The sequence below is a fragment of the Eucyclogobius newberryi genome, unplaced genomic scaffold (genome assembly GCF_026437365.1).
Source record: "Eucyclogobius newberryi isolate DKJ021-1_F unplaced genomic scaffold, fEucNew1.0.hap1 SCAF_73, whole genome shotgun sequence".
Taxonomy (NCBI): Eukaryota; Metazoa; Chordata; class Actinopteri; order Gobiiformes; family Gobiidae; genus Eucyclogobius; species Eucyclogobius newberryi.
Window position 1 is genome coordinate 341,476 of NW_027316423.1, and position 21,177 is coordinate 362,652.

A 21,177-nucleotide genomic window follows, 5' to 3' on the forward strand; every position below is an offset into this window, starting at 1 on the left:
AGATGGATGTTGAAACAATGGTGTAAAAGCAGATAAAAACAAGATTTGAGTGTAGTTAGCATTGTTTTGGGGGTTAAGTATAAATGACCAGGGCGAAATATCAATATCAGACCTAATACTATCAAACAAAAGACAATCTACAGTATAAAATAATGGTAGTCGTGTTATGGTAATGGTTATTTGGCATATACAGACTCTAAAACACATGCGAAAAGACCGTCTATAGCAAAAACGGGGGCATTAGTCAATAAAAATGCTGCTGTACACAATATTAGAAGCCTTCAATCACCACATTTAAACTTGTATTTGGTTGATAATGTATTTAAAATGTCTCGACGTAAGAGAAAATGATCTAGTCGACTACTGAAGTAATCTTTATATTTGCAGCCCTACCTCAAACTCATTATAATTCCGTCATTTATTAGTAGTTGTGTTGTGGTTTCATACTTTACAGTGCAGCCTTTCACCACAATCAAATTAACCAATCCTTATTTTGTCTTTCAAAAGGCCCAGAGCCGCTTCAAACACAGGAAAACCACAAACTCCTGTCGCTCTTATCAGTCCAAGCAGCAGCCGAGGAGCTACGGTCGGCCGCCCCAGGAATTAAAACCCCCCGTGCCCCTCTCTCTCCCCCGCCCTACCACCCCCCCCTCTCTCTCGCTCCCCCCTTTAGTGACTCAGCACTGGTTCCCATGCAGCGCCCGCCCCCCGACAGAAAGAAACCCGATCCCCCGAAATGCGCAGAGACGGGAGGAGGAAGGACCAATCCCGGCCTGTGTGGTCCCGGGCCGGGTGCGGGACGGAGGAAGCAGAGACGCTGGGGGACAGGTGGGACACACAGACATGGCGTCTCCGGAGCGGGACAGGTGGAGGCATCCGTCAAGTGGGAAAACGCAAATTGTATAGAGTAAAAGAGGGTTAGCCGTGCCATTGCTAAAGTTGTACTGGAAATGTAAGGCGGTTTGAAGCATTGTGACTGATTTAAGAGCGGGTGATATCCACAAAAGTGAACATTTAATGTGTTTTTAATAGCAATATTCAGACGATATTATGTCAATCCAACAGAAATGCTTAAAAACATGTCTTTAAATGTATTCGTTGAGGTTTAATCATCAGGAAAATGCAAAATATCTGTAAAATGAATCATAAAAAGCAGGAATATCGCCATATATCTTTATTTGAAAGTTTACTACATAACTTTTTTATTTCAATTTTTAATAATCTCTTCTTGTAGCATTTTTTGAAACTATAAATGGTACACTTGATGTTTAAATGTTGCATATCTTCAAAACAACATTGACGATACATCTAAATTTTGACATATTCTACAGTGATTATGTTTGCAATTTAGTTATTACAGATTCATTTTGCACGTCCAGGAGAATTAGCATTTCAAAGACCAAAATATTGACATGTTTGAAGAGCTAAATTATAAGATTTGTATGCTTTTATATGGCCCCATGAAGACAGGTTGTTTTTACAGTTTGTAGAGTAGAAAGCCTAGAAACAAAACCACACACTTGTGACTAAATCGAATCACAGAGACTTTCCTCATTAAAATGTTTTGGGGGGTAAAGCGTCCACACACTTTCACACCGTGTTAGCAGGTGCACCGCAGACGCACGCGCAGTCAGCAGACGCCATTTGAGCGTTTGTTAGCTCAGTTGGACGGATTAAAGTGTGAACTTCTGAATCCTGATGGAAAATTCATAAAAGACGAGAACGGTGAAAGAAAAGCATGATGTCTGAAGCTACTGGGTTATCAATAAAAAAAGTTATGAATAGTTAGACTTATACTAAGCGACTTATATGTGATATTATTCGTTATTTTCACATGACAGCCACAAGAGGGCGCTCTAGGCTCTAAGTGACACAGAAGAAGAATCTGCACTTCCTCTGGAGTTTGTGGAGTTGTTTAGAAGTGACACAGAGGAAGAAGAATTCAGTGGATTTAGTGATTTGGGGTAAAAGTGATGCTTTGGTAAACTTGTTAGCATGTTCTTTATGCTATAGTTATCTGCTATAGTTAGCATACGTACACCTATTCACCATGTTGTTCTCTGATGAATGCGTCGTATTTCTTCTCTCTTATGCATTTTTGCGACTTTACTCCGGGTAAATACGGTAAATACTATAATACTCGATAGTGCCCAGTTCATGGGTTTCAGCTTCTTGTTTATAGGTGATATTTTGAGGAATTTTGCACATTCTAAAGATATAAGTCATTTTGAATCGCTAATGAAAATGGATTTTCATCATGGTGATTGTAAATTCATGTTATTGCAATATTTAGTTTATTGCATTGTGTTGGCCAACATCACAATATGGATCGCTTTGACTTAGGACTAAAGCGTGATTACAGCTCACTGAAGTCTGTGCGTGTCACTCACTGTCAAAGTGGCTGTGTCTCTGTCTGAACGTGGACTGGAGGTTGGTGCTGACTTGAGACACTGGAGCTTTGATTTCGGTGCGGCTTTGCTGGCTCAGTTTTTCCTCCATCTCCACCGTGCAGCACGAGTAGCCCTGCGGACACACCTTCAGAGGAGCTCCTGCAACAGACAACAAGAGTACAGACTTAAAATCAGGTTCATATTATCGTTTGTGACTCGGGGACTGTAGGATTTAGAGATACGAGTGCTCAGTCACAGAACCAACGAGTAGAGAGTGTGGGATATTTGTAACGTACTGAAGATCGATGTTCCCTTAAAACATTCAAGAATCAAGAATTGTATGTGTTGTTTATGGAATTCTTTAAGTTTAAAAGTGCCTTTCCAGAAACATACATATGCATCGATTCATTCAAGTATGTCCGACAGTAAGGTGCACTTATTTTCTGGTATTATTTACATCCCTTGCCATTAAAGCAACGTTAAAGTTGAATAAAAACCCCAAAATGAAAACAGCAAATGCAAAAAAATACAGATCTTTATATAAGCAGGCTTGCATGGATCAGATTCCAGACAAAGCAGCAGCATCTCCATGGACACGAGCACAAATGCCCCTTTAAAAAAATGATAAAGCGTTGTAAAGTAATGCAAAATGGCTGACTACTAAAAAACATCGACCCAGACATGAAAATATGAACCACACTGGCCACGTTTCACAGTGAATTTAGGCCAGAAATCTTTGTGAAATGGCATCCACAGCAGACGACGGGCACAGCTCGAGTCTGAGAGTCTGCAGTGTTTGGGCTTTTTTCTGCGGACGGCTGGAAAAACGCACCTCCTTATTTATCCATACAAGACCAGAGCGGCTGTGATTAAGTTGTCAGATCTCGTCTGCGTCCAAGTGAACTCCGCTAATACTGCCATGTCTCGTCTGTCAAACGTTGGCTAATGGACAGAAGCTTATGAAATGCTAATATGCAGTTCTGGTGTCAATTTTGTGATCTAATCTGCCGTAAATGTCAGTGTTTGGGCAATTTGTGTCCTATATACTTTATTTAGCCCATCCCAGGCGAACGCAAGACTAAAATCAGGGCTAGGACCCAAACCAGGACCAAAGCCATTAATCAAACCAGAATTGCACCAGCATTAAAACAGGGGATAATATGAGGAACGGGTCAGAACTCCAAATGTGCAGGACTCAAAAATAAAACCCCAGACTCAAAAAACAGAACTATAAACTCCCAAGACTCCCCAAACCCTAAGAGTCCCCAACCAAACCCCAAGACTCCCCCAACCAAACCCCCAAGACTCCCCCAACCAAACCCCCAAGACTCCCCCAACCAAACCCCCAAGACTCCCCCAACCAAACCCCCAAGACTCCCCCAACCAAACCCCCAAGACTCCCCCAACCAAACCCCCAAGACTCCCCTAACCAAACCCCCAAGACTCCCCTAACCAAACCCCCAAGACTCCCCTAACCAAACCCCCAAGACTCCCCTAACCAAACCCCCAAGACTCCCCTAACCAAACCCCCAAGACTCGCCCAACCAAACTCCCAAGACTCCCCTAACCAAACCCCCAAGACTCCCCCAACCAAACCCCCAAGACTCCCAACCCTCCAAAACCCAGGACTCCAAAACCCCAGGACCCACACCAGGACTCCAAACCCCAGGACCCACACCAGGACTCCAAACTCCAGGACCCACCCCAGGACCTCAGTACTGTAGACCTCCCGTGTGCCCCTGGTTGTAAGCTGTTCTAGGCGGTGCAGGTAGACAGGCCTCGGTCACTGAACCTTGTGGAAAACCAAACACTGCACTGAAAGCTCCTCTGTTCCTCAGCTCGGCCCAAACATTTTCACAGCTGGGGCCGAGGTTCTGCTCCTGTCGCTACACTCGCCGTTAGCCCCCCCGTCACAGCTGTGTTTTCTCTGAAGATATCAGCTTCGATTAGACGAGTAAATGACGAGATGCGAGCTCGTCTGAAGTCGGGTACACGGCGGCCAATGCTCCAGGTTTCGCTGACGAACAGGGACAAGGTTCTCACGCTAGCCTGGTTTAGAAGAAGAAGAAAAAAAAGAATTCCTCCTCATGTCTCGCCCAGAAACATGAAGGATTACCTCAAAACGGGTGTGAAGTGGACAAAATTGACAACTTAATGAGGACGTGTTATGTAAAATCAACTTGTATGAGCTTTCAACCATGTTATAACTGTGTCTCCTTCATCACTGCTCTGTACTTAACTTGGGAACGTCCACCAGAAAGGTTCTGTTCCGTCTCTGTCCCGTCTCTGTCCCGTCTCTGTCCAGTCTCTGTCCAGTCTCTGTCCAGTCTCTGTCCCGTCTCTGTCCAGTCTCTGTCCAGTCTCTGTCCAGTCTCTGTCCAGTCTCTGTTCTGTCCCTGTTCTGTCCCTGTTCTGTCCCAGTCCATTAAGTCCCTGGTTTGGTCTCTGATCTGGTTCAGCCCAATTGTAGAGTTGCTCTGCCATCACAAACTTCAAAGTTTTGTTTTGTCCTCTGACCTTTTTATGATGATTTTGATCAAAACCAACAACAAAAATCAGACACTTGTCTTATAGTAAAATCAAAACTAGACACTCATTTGAGGACAGGAACAAATTTGACCTTTTCGGAACAGTTGAATGACCAGAATGACCTTTATCAGAAGCACATAGAAACAAAAGACACACTGTCTCAAAGATCATTATCATCATTGAGCACTGAGGCTGTTCTTTAGTGTCAAAATAGAGTTAGTGTCATGACAACACTACAAATTAAACTGACCGGCTCCTTTACTCGTATATCTTATCTGCTGTTTTGCATTTCTCGAAGCAGTTGACGGCTAACACTGTGAGAAGATGGTGATGTTAAGTTGACGTCATTCAATAAAACGCTGTAATCCTCATTTTTGGCTTTGTCTTATCGAAATCCCTCGACTTTCCGATCACTCCCGTTTTTTAGCCATCGTCTCGTAGCAACGAAACCAATTCTCCAAAACCGCTCGGTGTTGCCTTCAGTTCTCTCCGTTGTCGTAATAATCAAGGCCGGTCCGCTTTTGTTACAAAGTCTGTTTAGAAGATAAAGCCGGTGCGTGTTTTATGTCTTATCTCAGATGCTTAGGCCACTGTTTACAAAGGGGGAGATGTTTTCAGAGCTTGAGGAGGCTCTAGTGTTCTGCTGCTGCATCATCTGCGTCTCTTTCCCAGCGTGGACATTTATAGAAGGTGCGTTTAGAAAGAAAAATGGGTCAACTTCAAATTGTATCATATAGTTCTTGTAGAAAAAGCAACACTAGTTTTTTGGACCAGATTCGAGGTTTTAGTTTAACTGCAGCTCAATTACATTCTGAATATGTCACAAATAAAGGTGGAAGATGTCGAAAAATGTATATGTATTTGTCGTTTAGGAAATATTAAACATTTGAATAGAGAGAACATCTGTAATTTAAAAAAAACCTCAAAGAGAGACGGAAATGCTTAGTGTAAGTGTGTAAAGTGATAGTTCTGCCCTTTTATGGTCCTTTCATGCTTTGAACCTGAACAAAGACATTTACAGGCACGTTTCAGCACATTTCTGATGATTTGTTATAACTCTGTTCATGATCAAAATCCAGGCAAAAAATGTGGATCATATTTTTTGGCAGTTTTTCCATAATAAACATTCTGATGTATTAATTTACAGATGTTTGTTGCCATAAAATGAGTTGAAGGGTCTGGTCACAAATGAAAATGAGCAGATTCAACATTTGTGGATATTCTTTTGGGGTCATTCTGATCAAAACGCTATACACGTAATCAATAGAAAAATATTTGAGAGTGTCACGTCATCACACTTTAGAATGTACTTTAGAATGTGAAAACAGCTTGTGAGCAGGCAACTGACAAAGACAAGGGGTCAAACATATACTAGCTCTAATTTAAACAATCCATTGGTAACAGTCCAGTCCTCAGTCTATTATCTTAAAAAAGGATTAATAGAAACGAGAGTTGTAAAAGAAATATTGAAAATCACACACTAATTGATCATAAAACAGGTATAGAAACTAACTATCACTTGCACAAGTATTGACACTGAAAACATATTAAAAAGGACAAAATGTGACCTTTTGTGAACAGTTTCAGAATGAATTTGAGCTTGATCAAAAACTAGAACAAGACAACAATGTGTGGCATCAAAATAGAGTTTGAAATGTTAGTTTAGAGCAACACAAATTGAAACTGTGCTTCAAATTCAAGCTTTTCAGTTCCTGGATTAAACTTGGAATTGTCGTCTTTGTGCTGGATTACACCCCCCCGAACGTAAGTGGTCATTATTATTGTCCTGAAGCTGGAAAATAAGAACAGGTCCATTTTCCCCTCAGTTTCCCTCCATCAGTTCATCCAAACACATTCAATACCTCCAGTCTGACGTCATCGGAGCACAGCCGTTTATTTGCCTCCAGCTCGTTTATGGAAACTCTCTGGGATCACATTTTTCGTCTTCACGACATTCAAAAACCTCGCCTTACAGTGTGCCTGTCTGACCCGTTTCTAACATACTGGACCCTTATGTCGAAGCATAAAGTCAATCCTTATCCTTCAGAAACTCCCCCGAAAAACTGGGCGGTCCCACGAAGCAGCAGCAGGGACACAGTTGGCAGCGCAACCCAAACATATTCACACATCACGCCGCAACACACGTCTCTTTGTGGCAGTTTTAGTGGAGGTTTAGTCCCCGAAACACTTCTAGCTTTTAGTCCAAGCGCTCCCCCCCCCGGTTTCAACACATCGGGGCCAATCAAAACGCCGCTGCCTCCACGTGGAAAATAGGCCTGGCTACCAAAGTACACAAATAAAAGTGAGACGGTCAGTATTTTGCTGGAATGCAGGGAGCGCGGGGACAAGCGTTACATTGTTGGCGCGGAGGATTAGGGCCGTGTAAAACGAAGAGGGAGCAAAAGCGGGAGGGCCAGGGGAGACGTTCGGGCAGGTAATGTTTCAAAGTGAGGAAAGTAAAAGACGATGGAGGAACTTTTAAACTGCACCACAGAGAGAACGAGAGAAGTCATAAAAAAGTCAAATTAAACGCGACTGGATCAGAAGAGTTCTGGGAAAAAAATACTCATCGAAAGACTTATTTTAGTCACTTTTTGTTTGCTTGCAGTAAGAATGCATGTTTTCCAAGGCAATACAAACAGCTGTAAATGCATAGATGCTGGATAAATATGTTTAATGCTGTACTGTGAAGGCCTGTCATGACAAAAAGTTCAAAGTGCGATGTATAGCAACAGATATCACAATTAACGATATAGAAACCATTATGTGCCACTAACACCAACGCCAGCATGAGCTACAATCAATCAAAAGCAGAGTTAAACACTTTAGAATCTTATTTACTTACTCTAACTTCCTGTTACAGCTCAAATCCTGTCACACTACAAGAAAATGTACAAACATGTTATACGTGTACAAAGGAAACTCACACACATAATTTACTGAACGCTAGCTAAGTCAGTAGTAATTATTGTGGCATTGTAACATAAAGAATATACACAATTTAAAAACAGCCGGGTTGTTTTTATTTATAGATTACTTCAGTGTTTTACTTTACTTTGTTTAATTTGAATACTTGTCACGCCTCAAAGCTAGCATAGCATTGACCCACAAACGCCTGCCTTTATCAACAAACGCGTGAAGTGTCAGTTACATTAACCCGCTGCTCATTGTTAAGTATTTATTCATGTTGGCGTGAATCAGCAAAGAGACTTCCATATAGATAATCATATAGCTAACACTGAACTAGCACTGAGCTAGCACGGAGAGCGTACTGCTCACTTTTTATTTTTTATGCATTTATACAAAACCAAACATGTTCAAACATGTTTCTTGCACATAATGATAATAAAATAAGAAAAAAAGAATACAGCAAAAAAACGACATAGGGTTCAAACTATACTTAAAACTAAACAGAACGAAGAACAAAATTGATAAGCGCTTTTGCAAGAATGTTCCACCGATGCAAAGGGACAAGCAGATGGCGTACCCACCAGAAAACCTACACAATGCACTTTTAACTCAATTACACACATTTATAAACCAAAAGTTATAATGAAAATATAATAATGCCTCAATGAGTTCAATCAAAATCAGCTAAACGACTTTTTGATCCAACGTGCAAACTAATGGTGAAACGAACGCTCTCTAAACATAACCTCTTAGATAACGAACAGGAATAACACTGGAAAATGCCCCCAAGTGGACATCCCGTACAGGAAAAGAGCAAAGCAGCACCTCATGATTACAACAGTGTCTTCAGAGCGCTCTAATGGACAGAGTTTGCTTACACAGCCAGCGACAGGCCGCGAACGCAAACGTGTCGGATATTGTGCTATAGATATACAATGTACAGTGACCGGGAGGCCGAGGCGAGCCGGTTCTCAGGCTCTTTTAGGGACTGAAAGTTGAGGCTCCCACGGTGTGTTAAGACTGGGAATCTCAACCGACAAGACAGGACGTGAAAATGGGTCACAAAGAGGATGTAACAGAGAGGATGGTATTAATGTGTGAATTGTTATCTTTTAATGCAACAGAACCAGATGGAAAATGCATAAAGAAGTAAAGATACAGGAAACACATGCCATCAGCTAATGAATGAACGGTGATGGGCTTATGGATAACAATTGTTCGGGCGAATGTACAATTCACTTTAAGTTCATTCCGGATTCTTGGTCCATTTTAAGATACGGGAATCCAAAGATTTGAACAGTAGGGCTGTAGTCAACTAAAGACATTCTTGGTTGAATAAAGACGTGCCCTTTGCATCGACTAAAGGGGAGTGTGGCATAGTGCTAGAAGAGCTTCTACAATGTGACCATATCTGATCCAAAAGGCAACCAAAAGATAATAAAGTTGCATAAATTCACTCATTAAACAACTTTGTCAACCGTAAAGTCGTGCCAAAAACTACAGCAAACTCACTTTGCGTCTTCTCCTTTCAGCTGTTCATTAAAAAAGTATAATCCCAATAAAATCATTAGTTGAAATAAATGTTGGTCGACTGAGACACCATCGAACAATTACAACAACCAAACACTTGCAGCCCAACTGAAAAGAGATCCTTCAGAATAAAGGGCCAACAACGCTTGCGTAAAATACAAATATATTCATATAAAATAACACTGCTCGATAATATCGTCACTGAAAGAATTGGAGATAGAGCGATACATCAATTGGCCGATATTTGCAAGTTTTTAGTATTCTATACAGCTCTCAAACGTGAATCTCCTGCACAGGCCGATATACGCACAAACCTTTATTTTAAAGCCTAAGTGCGGAAAGGGCACGGCACAAAGCATGACTACACGGCTCTCTCGTAGGTTTGAGGTGAAACAGGGCTTTGCATGAGTTTGCAGTAACGTGAAAGCACAACATTTGGGGAAACTGATCAAAATCGCCCGACATACAACACGACGATGACACGGGCCGAAATAACGATGACCATTCCGTTCAAAATACTCTAAAAACAATCCTGCCCCAAAGGCGCGCCGGTCCAAACGCCGGACATCGTAACTCCGAAGAGGAAAGCGACCTTTTAGCTCCTTCTCCAATCGGCCGCGTCTTGTAAACAAATGTGTGACCGCGCTCGGGGGCATTCAGTCCAGCGCCCCGTTAAAACGCCTCATAAAACAACTGGCTTCCCTTTGACATTGTCCCGCCCGAGCCCCGTTCCCAGAGGAAGAGCAAAAAGGCCGGCGAGGAGCGGGACAAAGCGCAGATTAGGGGGGACACGAGGAGCGACTATCGGACCAGACTACACGAGGAGCGACTATCGGACCAGACGACACGAGGGGCGACTATCGGACCAGACTACACGAGGGGCGACTATCGGACCAGACGACACGAGGGGCGACTATCGGACCAGACTACACGAGGAGCGACTATCGGACCAGACGACACGAGGAGCGACTATCGGACCAGACGACACGAGGGGCGACTATCGGACCAGACTACACGAGGGGCGACTATCGGACCAGACGACACGAGGGGTGACTATCGGACCAGACGACACGAGGGGTGACTATCGGACCAGACGACACGAGGGGCGACTATCGGACCAGACGACACGAGGGGCGACTATCGGACCAGACTACACGAGAAGCGACTATCGGACCAGACTAAACGAGGAGCGACTATCGGACCAGACGACACGAGGGGCGACTATCGGACCAGACGACACGAGGGGCGACTATCGGACCAGACTACACGAGGGGCGACTATCGGACCAGACGACACGAGGAGCGACTATCGGACCAGACGACACGAGGGGCGACTATCGGACCAGACTACACGAGGGGCGACTATCGGACCAGACGACACGAGGGGCGACTATCGGACCAGACGACACGAGGGGTGACTATCGGACCAGACGACACGAGGGGTGACTATCGGACCAGACGACACGAGGGGCGACTATCGGACCAGACGACACGAGGGGCGACTATCGGACCAGACTACACGAGAAGCGACTATCGGACCAGACTAAACGAGGGGCGACTATCGGACCAGACTAAACGAGGGGCGACTATTGGCCCTCGTGTTTTTTTACGTTTATAGCCATAAAATCAGCCGACGGCACCGTATGCCGCAAAATGAAATGAAATCGTAAACTGGTAAATGACAGATTCTATAAAGTCATGTTATAGTCGGGCTGATGACATGAAGTACAGTGAAACAATCAAAGTGAATGTACGTTTCCTCGTTGACTGGGCCACGTCAGAGAGGAGCAGACAGAGCGCTCCACTGCCCCAGGACGCTCTCTGCCGGGGGTCAAAGGTCGACAGCGGAGGCACACGCGCACACACACACACACTGTAAAAATTGTGTATTTATTGCGTATTTTTTCAAGCAACATTTGCAGTTTCGCTTTCATTATCGTCCAACCAATGTTACCTTCTTAACAGAATCCCATCGATAAACATAATCATCTCATCTATGCGCACAGTTACTACCACGTCCACTGCAATAAGTACAACTCCGTCGACTCCTCCTTTTTCTGGTTGTATCTGCGGAGTCTGAAGTTAACGGGTCACAGCGGGTTCCTCCTGGACGTCCGTAAAAGTCCACTGAGGCGTGTCGGGGCCGCGGGGCCGAACCTGACTCTGATTGGACCTGGACTTTCACACGCTCAGACACACGGGAGAATCAATCATCCAATATTATCCATAATCTTGATTTAACAGAATGAATAATGCGTCTTTCTTTTCACGTTAAAATACATTGTCAATTATTAATTATTTAGGTCACAATATAAGCGTAAAAACAAAAAAATATATAATTGTGACGTTTTTAGAACAGAAATTTTACTCTTTTTTTTTTTTTCAATTTAGAGAAAAGTGACCATTTTGAACTTGATTTGGACTTTTTTTAGTTTGATTAAAAGAAATGTGATGATTTTAGAAGCAAAATCAAGTCGTTTCTGCCCAGTATTTTCACACAAAAGTAAACCTAAAAGTAAAGTGCTTCTTTATCTTGGCGTTTATGTCCAATTGATCATTCAGAAAGTGTGATTTCATAAAGCAGGTCGCACGGTGAGGAGCGTCAATGTGTTGAAAATGTGGGATTTTATCATCGTTTGTCGTGATGTTAACAATCGTGAATAAGTGTTAAATTGCAAGTCAAATCATTATTTTAAAACACATTTTTAACCAAATAAAGTTTGAAACATGGCGACTGAAGGATTCTAGACAGAGAATATTGACAAACTAAGTGGGTGAGTGATAAAAATCCAAGACTTGTTTATTCTGACATTTTGGTTTAATAATTTTGTAAAAGGTCTTTTTGTGTGTGTTTTAGAGTTAGTAAAGTCCAGATAAATCAAAAATATGATGATTCAGATTCAGTGTCACCTCACTTAACATGCTACCAACTTCTATTAATTTGCATTTGCTGCGTGACATAAAACACACTTTCCATCAATAAGAATGTACAAAAACAATGCAACATCCACTGAATTCTGCTTTAAATAGAGTCATAATGTACTAAACAAGGATCACACCAGAGCCAAAGTTAAAGAGCCTCATTTTGAACCCTGAGCGCTCACTTTGCCCCGCCCTGCACAGTAACAACTTGTCCGGGACCGTTTCGGGCAGGTACAGGCCCAAAAAAAGAAGAGCGTCTAACGTATGAAACTCGAACAACCTTTACTCTCGTTTTGAGCGAAGAACGACGGCCCGTTTCTGGCTGAACGTAGCCGAACGGCAACTCTGCGTCTGCTTTGAGGTCGGTCGGTCGGTCCCCGAGGTCACATGATTCGTCTGAACAGGCTGCTCATTTCAGATAATTATTACCCACTGACAGTATTTACACTGGGGCTCTGTCTAGTCGCTGTAAACAGATCTTTACGGCACAGAATGAATGGAATGCAGCGCAAACGGTCGCCGCGGTAGACGGGCCACGTCGAGATTATTCGGTTAATCGATAATCGCGAGTGTCCAGGTTATAAGTGGAACTATTTTAGACGCTTTTGGTCTCAATAAACAAAAGCTGCTCACAAACTCGATGAGCAGTGACGTGTTGACGACGAAGAGGAAAGAAAATGAATGATTGATGATGAGTAATTGTTAAATCGCGATGCATTTTCTCACAGCGTTTGACATCGTGACGTAGTCGTGACGTGAATGAAATGTAGCGCTTTCATTTATACAAATTGCGATGTACAGATGATGCTTTCCAGTAAATTTGACTTCTACTTTAGTCACTTTTTTCTGATCTCGGTCAGTTTACACAGACTTAAAGCAAGTTTCTTCAAATAAAAAGCACTTTTATATAACTTCAGTGCGGCATATTTTCGCTGGAAAACAATTAAAAACAAACCAAACATATGCCGGACAAAAGCAGTGATACCAGAGTGTAAAACGTGTAAATAAAGTGAGCTTTTAAACTAAATTGGTACGTAAAGTGAGACAAAGATTAAACAATAGCTTTTGCCTGTATTTAAGTTGAAAGAAAATAGCACATTTTTTAGAAACATTCAACACTGACTCACTTTTGATTGAGTTATTTGGTAAAAAAAAAGAAAAAAGTTGAGTTTAGCAACACGACCTGCAAACGTATTGCAGCCGATATTGCAGACGATATTACAGACGATATTATAGACGATATTGCGCTCAATCAATATGCACAAAGTATTCTCCTGAAATAGTGTGGGACTGAATACAGAAGAAAAATAGTAGGGACTGAATACAGAAGAATCACTGTAAACTTGTATCAAATTAAACGGTAAATACTGAAATCGACCACGCCTGAAACTCTTAATCCGTGACCCATTTGCGGGACGCCCCAAAGCGCCTCAGGCTCACGTCTGGAGCCCGAGCGTCAGACGGAGCTGAAGTTACACACAAACCCAGGCAAGCGCTGCTGGGACATGTGAGCCAGACTGCAGGAAGCGTGGCCCGGAGCGCCACTTTTACCCTCGCCCCGGTTCAAAGGGGTAATTAAGCTGAGAGCGACGACGAGGCGCGAAAACCACGCCGCGCCGACACATGAGGGCTGGATCTTCGGGTCGTTCCGTCAATTCACTGGCCGGTGTCAACCCCGTCGGTGCTTTTTGTTGGGATTGATTTGAACGGACTGAAGGGGAAATCTACTAGAATCATGCAGTTAGCTGGAGTTTGGAGGGAATTGTTGAGTTTTATCCTTCTTTTACAAACAAAAAGTGCAGTTTCATAGTGTTTCATTGCATTAAGTCCTCACAGAGATGATTCAAAGTTTAGAGAGGAATAAAAACTATGTACAAGGAAAGAATGTTGTCGGTCAAGACTGTATTTTTGGTCAATCAAATGGTGTAGTTTTTCCCCACTACATTAAAAAAGGTCTAAAAATAACTTTTCTTTAGGAGTTTACGAGTAGTTTGAGTTAATGTCCCGACTTTGAGCAAATAAACACAAGCAAAAAATAAAAACAGCTGGACATTTCTTTTAAATTGATTCAGTTGAAGAAATATCTGTCTTTTTTAAATCCAGATCAAGCTTTTTGCACTTCATTAGTTCAAAATCTGCCTGAAATACTTTAGCTTTTTATTATTGAAGTTTTTAATCGGGTACTTTTTTACTTATGTCGATTATTCCATGTCATAGTTGTAACTGAGTACTTTTTGCACTAATCCATCTGAACTTTTACTGAAGCAACAAATATGAGACGAGCACAATGCCAAACAGCGGTACATTCCAGGCTAAGCAAATCTCCATGGAGACGGGCAGAAAAGCCGCATAGTCTAATAAAGAAAGTCAGTGTTAAATTTCGTTTAAATGCTATTAGAGTAAATTTCAGATCTTTTACACGCATGATTATCGCAAAAGCCAAAGAAACATTTTAATATGTTTTAATTAACTGTTATTTCAATGTATTTTCATTTTTTACAACTGAAAATGAACCTTCTCTCGTATTCGCTCGGCGTGTGGTGAATAATCGTGACACGGTTACGATGGAGCCGATCATTTGTTCCAAACGTAAAGATCACAGTGTGGATGTTTTAGAGGCGTGTCGTGACCAGAGGAAGGGGCAAGAAAACAACAACAAACAAAGGAAAAACAAAGGAAAAACAAACAAACAAACTCATTTCCAGGAAACCACTTTTGTTCGAGGCTGTGGACACAAAAAAAACCATCAAAGCGCGGGTGAAATGACTTAAAATAAACTCCTGTGTGTTTTTTATATACAAAATCACTGCAGCTGCTTGTAGTAAATTGTCATTCTCCAAGTGTTTTTTCTCTTCGTCTTCTTCCTGTTGAAGCTTGTTGTCAAAATGTCTGTAATCTGTAAAAGCCCTTGTAGTTTCAGACGCCCGGATGCTGAGAAACTGAAGTGGCGAGGAAATTAAAACTTTAAAAAGAGGAGTGGATGTTTTATCAGCAGCTGCAGGATCGGGCTCCGTATGAAACGCTGGGGTCGAGTTCTCACCATCACCATACATCCATTGTGTTGAAATGAGAATAATAATAGAATAAAGTTTCATTATCTCACTTTCACTGCTGAAAAGTTGCTTAAAAAGTCTGATATTTAAACCAAAAATGCACCAGGCGTTTTTATTGCTATTAAACTATATACTTTTTTTGCTTTATGTAGAGACAGGTTTGTATTGGAGGTAATGCTATACTGCGGAACATTCCGGGCAGACATTTAGTTCACGTTATATATATCGCAGTGGAATCGAAATTGGAGCCGCCGCAATTGTACGTGAACAAAAGCCGCAATTACAATGTCCTTCCCCAAAGAACGAAATATCCTGTTCTTTGTGGAGACATCACGTCGTTCCTGTAGTTTGGACGTCGACAAACACGTTCTGCACCAGTATGTCAGTCGTCTCCCGCATGTTAGAGCTGCTGCAGTCGTTTACCGCGCTCACTCCGGTACAGTTCAGACAGCACCGACTCAAAGATGCTCAAGAACATACAAGGGAAAGACAATAACACGTGTATAGGAAATGTACTTCGCCGAGTCCAGTCCCGCTCCAGTCCCGCTCCAGTCCCGCTCCAGTCCCGCTCCAGTCCCGCTCCAGTCCCGCTCCAGTCCCGCTCCAGTCCCGCTCCAGTCCCGTACAATCGTAAATATTGTTGCATTAGACTCTTCTGGAGAAAACCTTTTGACCCGAGGACGATTACAGTGGTTATAAAGCAATGAGAGAAACTTGCCCTCTCCGTTCAAACCCTCCATTTAACCTTTAGGCCGGGTCTTATTTACGAGCTCCAGGCGCGGCGGCGAGTGAAAGCTCGTCACAAACACTCGGGTTCATCCGCGGTGTGTCGCCCGAGGGCAACCGGCCATAAGCCACAAACAAGGAGAGTACGGCCTGTTCGTTTCTCCTGTGTCAGTCAAGGACGTCCCAAACAAACGCAACAAGGCACTGGAGGAGAAACGGCTTTAGAGATGCTGTGTTTAGAACTCTAGAGAGCAAAAAGCACATGAACTTATCAAGTCCACATCATGTTAATAAAATGTGCTTTTTGAAGTACATTTTTGAACAGAACACAGAAACATTTAGTCCACTTTTGGAAGCGAAAAAGTTTTTTATATCATCTCAAGTTTGTGTATTTCCACCAACGACAAAACTGCAAACAACTGAACCAACAAATGAAGTACACATCAACTTAAAGCGTGTGTAACTTTCTGGAACATTCCCCCGTCAACATTGGTGCTTTTTGCTGCCATATTGTGGACTATTATAGGGAGTAAAGGAACAGCATTTCTACGGACACGAGTCAGGTTTGTGGAGGAGTTGTTCAGTGCAATAACAAGATGCTTAATGCTACAGTGTGTAACTTTTTAGAGTCTCTGGTCCCTCCATTATCCATCTTGGACATTGTGAAAGTAGAACTGGCCTGTGCCTCCTCCAAAAGAACAATCCAGACAATTTAGCACATTTTAACAGAAACTACGGAAGCATTTGCAGACATAAGACAAGGCAAGGTATTTTGGCAGTGAGAAGTATTACAATCGAACCCGTTTTGAGGGGGAAACTCACATATTTGAGTTCGTTTTCTGGGTCCTAAACGACAACGCAGTCACCATTTTAAAGTTTGAGCTGGTGCTTGTATTTTCCAACAGTAAATCGTAAAAACAGATGCATACACGTTTAGATTGGACTTACTGTTGGAGGAGAACTACAAGAAAGCGAGTAGCGCGGAGAGACAATTGCACCAAACGACCCAAAAACAACAAGCACAGACTTTTCCCAACAAAGACCTGGGCATATATTTTTCAAACCGATCGGCGCGGGCCTCTGTAAACAGTCCCTACATTCTTCTCCATTGGCCTTTCTGTTAAATTAATTAGCCTGGCTTGTTTCAGAGCGATGCAGAAAGCGGGCAGGGCCTAAAGCTACAAACTTTTACTGCTCCCTCGACTCCAGCCAACAGCGACGCAAGCAAATCCATGTGTTACTTACATCCTAATGCTTATTTCCTGGGCGGACTTGGCTTAAAACCCGTTGTCGCCACAAAAACGCAACCGAGAGCGGCTGAGATGACTATTAGGCTGGAGCAGGGTGGGGCCGTACGTCCACCTACTTCAAATGCACGGCAATGACAAGTTTACTGCTCCGAGGGCCAAACCAATAATGTCTTTTCGGTGCATAAGATGTGGGGAATGCACTGGCAGAGTCTGGCTGAAAGTGACTGAAGTGTTTCGGGCTAAATGGGGGGACAGAGGTGCCAGCGAAAGACTTCACCGAAATGTAATGCGTTTCATTTGAGCAAACACAAGTGAACCGGGGCTTGTAGCAGTGGCATGTGTGTTTGAGAACATTCGTTTTCAAGCTGGGGTAGAAGGGGGGGGAAAGAAGAAGAAAAGGGTGGGTTAGTCCTGGTTTTGTCCCTTTCCAACACATTAGACCTGCTGGAATATGAAGGTCTCGACCAGTTCCAACACTGGACAAAATTCTGTCAAAACTAATGACAAGTAAAGAAAGACTGGACCGTGGCTCTCCAAAACTAGTCCAAACTAAGTCCAAACCAAGTCTAAACCAAGTCAAACCAGGCCTGAACCAGACCAAAAGCAGGGCTAAAACGAGGCTAAAGCGGGGCTAAAGCGGGGCTAAAGCGGGGCTAAAGCGGGGCTAAAACAAGACTAAAGCGGGGCTAAAGCGGGGCTAAAGCGGGGCTAAAACAAGACTAAAGTGGGGCTGAAGAGGGGCTTAAGCTGGGCCAAAACTGGGCCAACTTGGGACCAATGTCCGACAAAGCCAGAACTAAATTAATCCAAAACGAAGACTAAAAATTGCAGGATTGAACAAAGCCTAAACCAGAAATAAAACCAAGTTAAAACAGTCTAAATTGGGGTTAAACTAGAACTACACAAGGACTTAACTTGAACCAAACTCTAAGCAAACCAGAATACTTAAAAATTGACTCAACCAGGACTAAAGCACCAGGACTAAAGCACCAGGACTAAAGCACCAGGACTAAAGCACCAGGACTAAAGCACCAGGACTAAAGCACCAGGACTAAAGCACCAGGACTAAAACACCAGGACTAAAACACCAGGACTAAAGCACCAGGACTAAAGCACCAGGACTAAAACACCAGGACTAAAACACCAGGACTAAAACACCAGGACTAAAACACCAGGACTAAAACACCAGGACTAAAACACCAGGACTAAAGCACCAGGACTAAAGCACCAGGACTAAAACACCAGGACTAAAACACCAGGACTAAAGCACCAGGACTAAAACACCAGGACTAAAACACCAGGACTAAAACACCAGGACTAAAGCACCAGGACTAAAACACCAGGACTAAAACACCAGGACTAAAACACCAGGACTAAAACACCAGGACTAAAGCACCAGGACTAAAGCACCAGGACTAAAGCACCAGGACTAAAACACCAGGACTAAAACACCAGGACTAAAGCACCAGGACTAAAACACCAGGACTAAAACACCAGGACTAAAACACCAGGACTAAAGCACCAGGACTAAAACACCAGGACTAAAACACCAGGACTAAAACACCAGGACTAAAACACCAGGACTAAAGCACCAGGACTAAAGCACCAGGACTAAAACACCAGGACTAAACACATGAGTTAACTCTGAAATAAAGGTGTCCACTTCCATCTCTCCATCTGCAGAGTTCCTGCAGAGCCTGAAGAGATCACGTCCGTTTAAGAACCGCTCCAACAGTTCACTTCAGGGGCCATTCAAACCGTCAAAGTGAAAGATAGTTTTCCCTTTTTTGCTTGGATCGGACGCTAACAAGTTGGACACGTCCCACGCAGTCCACAAACGGCGTTAAACCCGAGCATTAGAGAGAGAGCCGGAGCCGCCCCGTAACGTTTACCCCGTTTGTACCATCGGGATGCGACTCTAAAGAGAGCGGGGAAAACACACTCGATAGTTCTAACAGGAGCCGTCCTTGTAAGTGAAACATCTGGATGTTTGTTTGCAGTGAGGACATGAGCCTGGGTGCACTGGGGGACTGTGCGCCGGGACATACTGTACGTGGAAATATCAGGCAAAGGAATTAAAATAGTTTTCAAAAGAAGACTCCAAAGTAAATGAGAACAAGATGGAAAATGCGATTGAAAGAATGCAGTGCCCTCACGTTTATCGCCCGTCTCCACGCGTACTGGCAAAGAAGGCACAAAAACTCTTCAGAGGGTTTAGAAATATGTATTATTCATTTATATCATTGGCAGGATTCATCCAGAAGTATTTAAGGCGAGACAAAGCGCTCGAATAGGAAGAAAATCTTACATTTAAATAAATCAATTTGAAACTTCTGTAGTAGAAAAGTTTTTCATCATTTAACGTTTTCATATATAAAGAAGACATTTAGTGTGTAAAAAAAAGAAAAGAAAAGACATTTCAATCTGAATTTTTTTAAACAAAATCTGACAGAAAATTGGCCTAAAGAGTATATAGTCTATGTATATAGTCCAAATGTCCTGGTCCCGTCCTGGTCCCGTCCTGGTCCCGTCCTGGTCCCGTCCTGGTCCCGTCCTGGTCCCGTCCTGGTCCCGTCCTGGTCCCGTCCTGGTCCAGTCCTGGTCCAGTCCTGGTCCAGTCCTGGTCCAGTCTCCAAAACTACATGAAAATGCTAAATCAGCATTAAAGTTTGGGGCTTCACACGGGGGTTTAAGTCGCATCTCTCCAGTCCCTTTTTGTGCGTGTTCATTTTCTATTTTCATTCAGAAGCTCGTCACCCAGCGAGTCACGTGACCTCTGACCTCTGGTGACTAAACACTGACCAGAAAAAGAGCCAATGACACGATGACTTCACACCATATTTATAGACATCCACTTTAACCCACATTTAGATGATTCATAATTAACAATTCCTACAATAAATCCAGACTTAAAGTGATAATAAAGATGCATGAGTATTTTACCCAGGTTAAGATGAGGAAAACTAGTATTAGTAGTGTAATGTATCAGGAATTAAATATACAATACGAAAACGAATATCAAAGCTTTTAACAAGTATCGATACTGAAAAAGATCACATAAACAGGACTGAATCTGATCTTTCCAGAACAATCTCGAACTTTACCAGAACTAGCTTAAGACCACATGGTAACAATAATATAATGAAAATACTATTATTTTGCGTCTCAAATCGCATTATACGGCTTCAAAGGGGAGCGTTTCTTTACAATCATTGGTATCGATATCGGTATGTCACAATATTGAACGTTATTTCTGCGATTACTGTGAGAAGAAACATCACGATATAATGATTATTGACACAGAAAACCAAAAATAAGTCCTTAATTACTGTCCCAGCTTTATCAAATCAAACTTGGAAACAAAAGTGAAGTTATTGTGACAAACAGGCAGATAAAAGCACTTCACATTTAGTTTGTTCTGCACAGATTGAAAATAACTTGCTTTTGCTTCTAAAATAGTCACAATTCTCTAGAATCAAGCCTTTTCTTTAGCATCGTACAAACGTTAGCACTGCGACACTAATATAAGCAGTTGTTACAGTAAAAGTAGCGCAGAAATAGCTAACATTTGCGTTGTTTCACTCCACACTACATTATCCCCGTGAAACAAAAACATCAACTGACACGCCGCCTTTAGTCAGGAGCTTTCCGTGAGTGAGAGTGAGTCGCTCAGACGGCAGTGTGCGAGGTTTCTTTAAATAAATTCTGAATTAAAAAAAAACTCGCGCCACAAGCAGCTGTGAAAACTGCGAGCGGCCAAAGTTCGGTCACGGCGCGGAGCCGCGAAGAGACGCAGACAAAACCAACACCGCGCCAGGAAATCTGCACAAACCCCCAATAAATCAGCGCAAATCGGTGTTTTATTGTC

The 21,177-nt window shown here is 42.7% G+C and overlaps 1 protein-coding gene across 1 annotated transcript in view; it reads right to left on the reverse strand.

The window, feature by feature from the left end:
* Window positions 1-21,177, reverse strand: part of gpc4 (glypican 4) — a 78,935-nt gene that overhangs the window by 32,237 nt on the left and 25,521 nt on the right. The window contains exon 2 of the mRNA XM_072436154.1: window positions 2,391-2,549. Coding sequence (XP_072292255.1) covers window positions 2,391-2,549 — 159 coding nt within the window. The remainder of the gene's footprint in view (window positions 1-2,390; window positions 2,550-21,177) is intronic.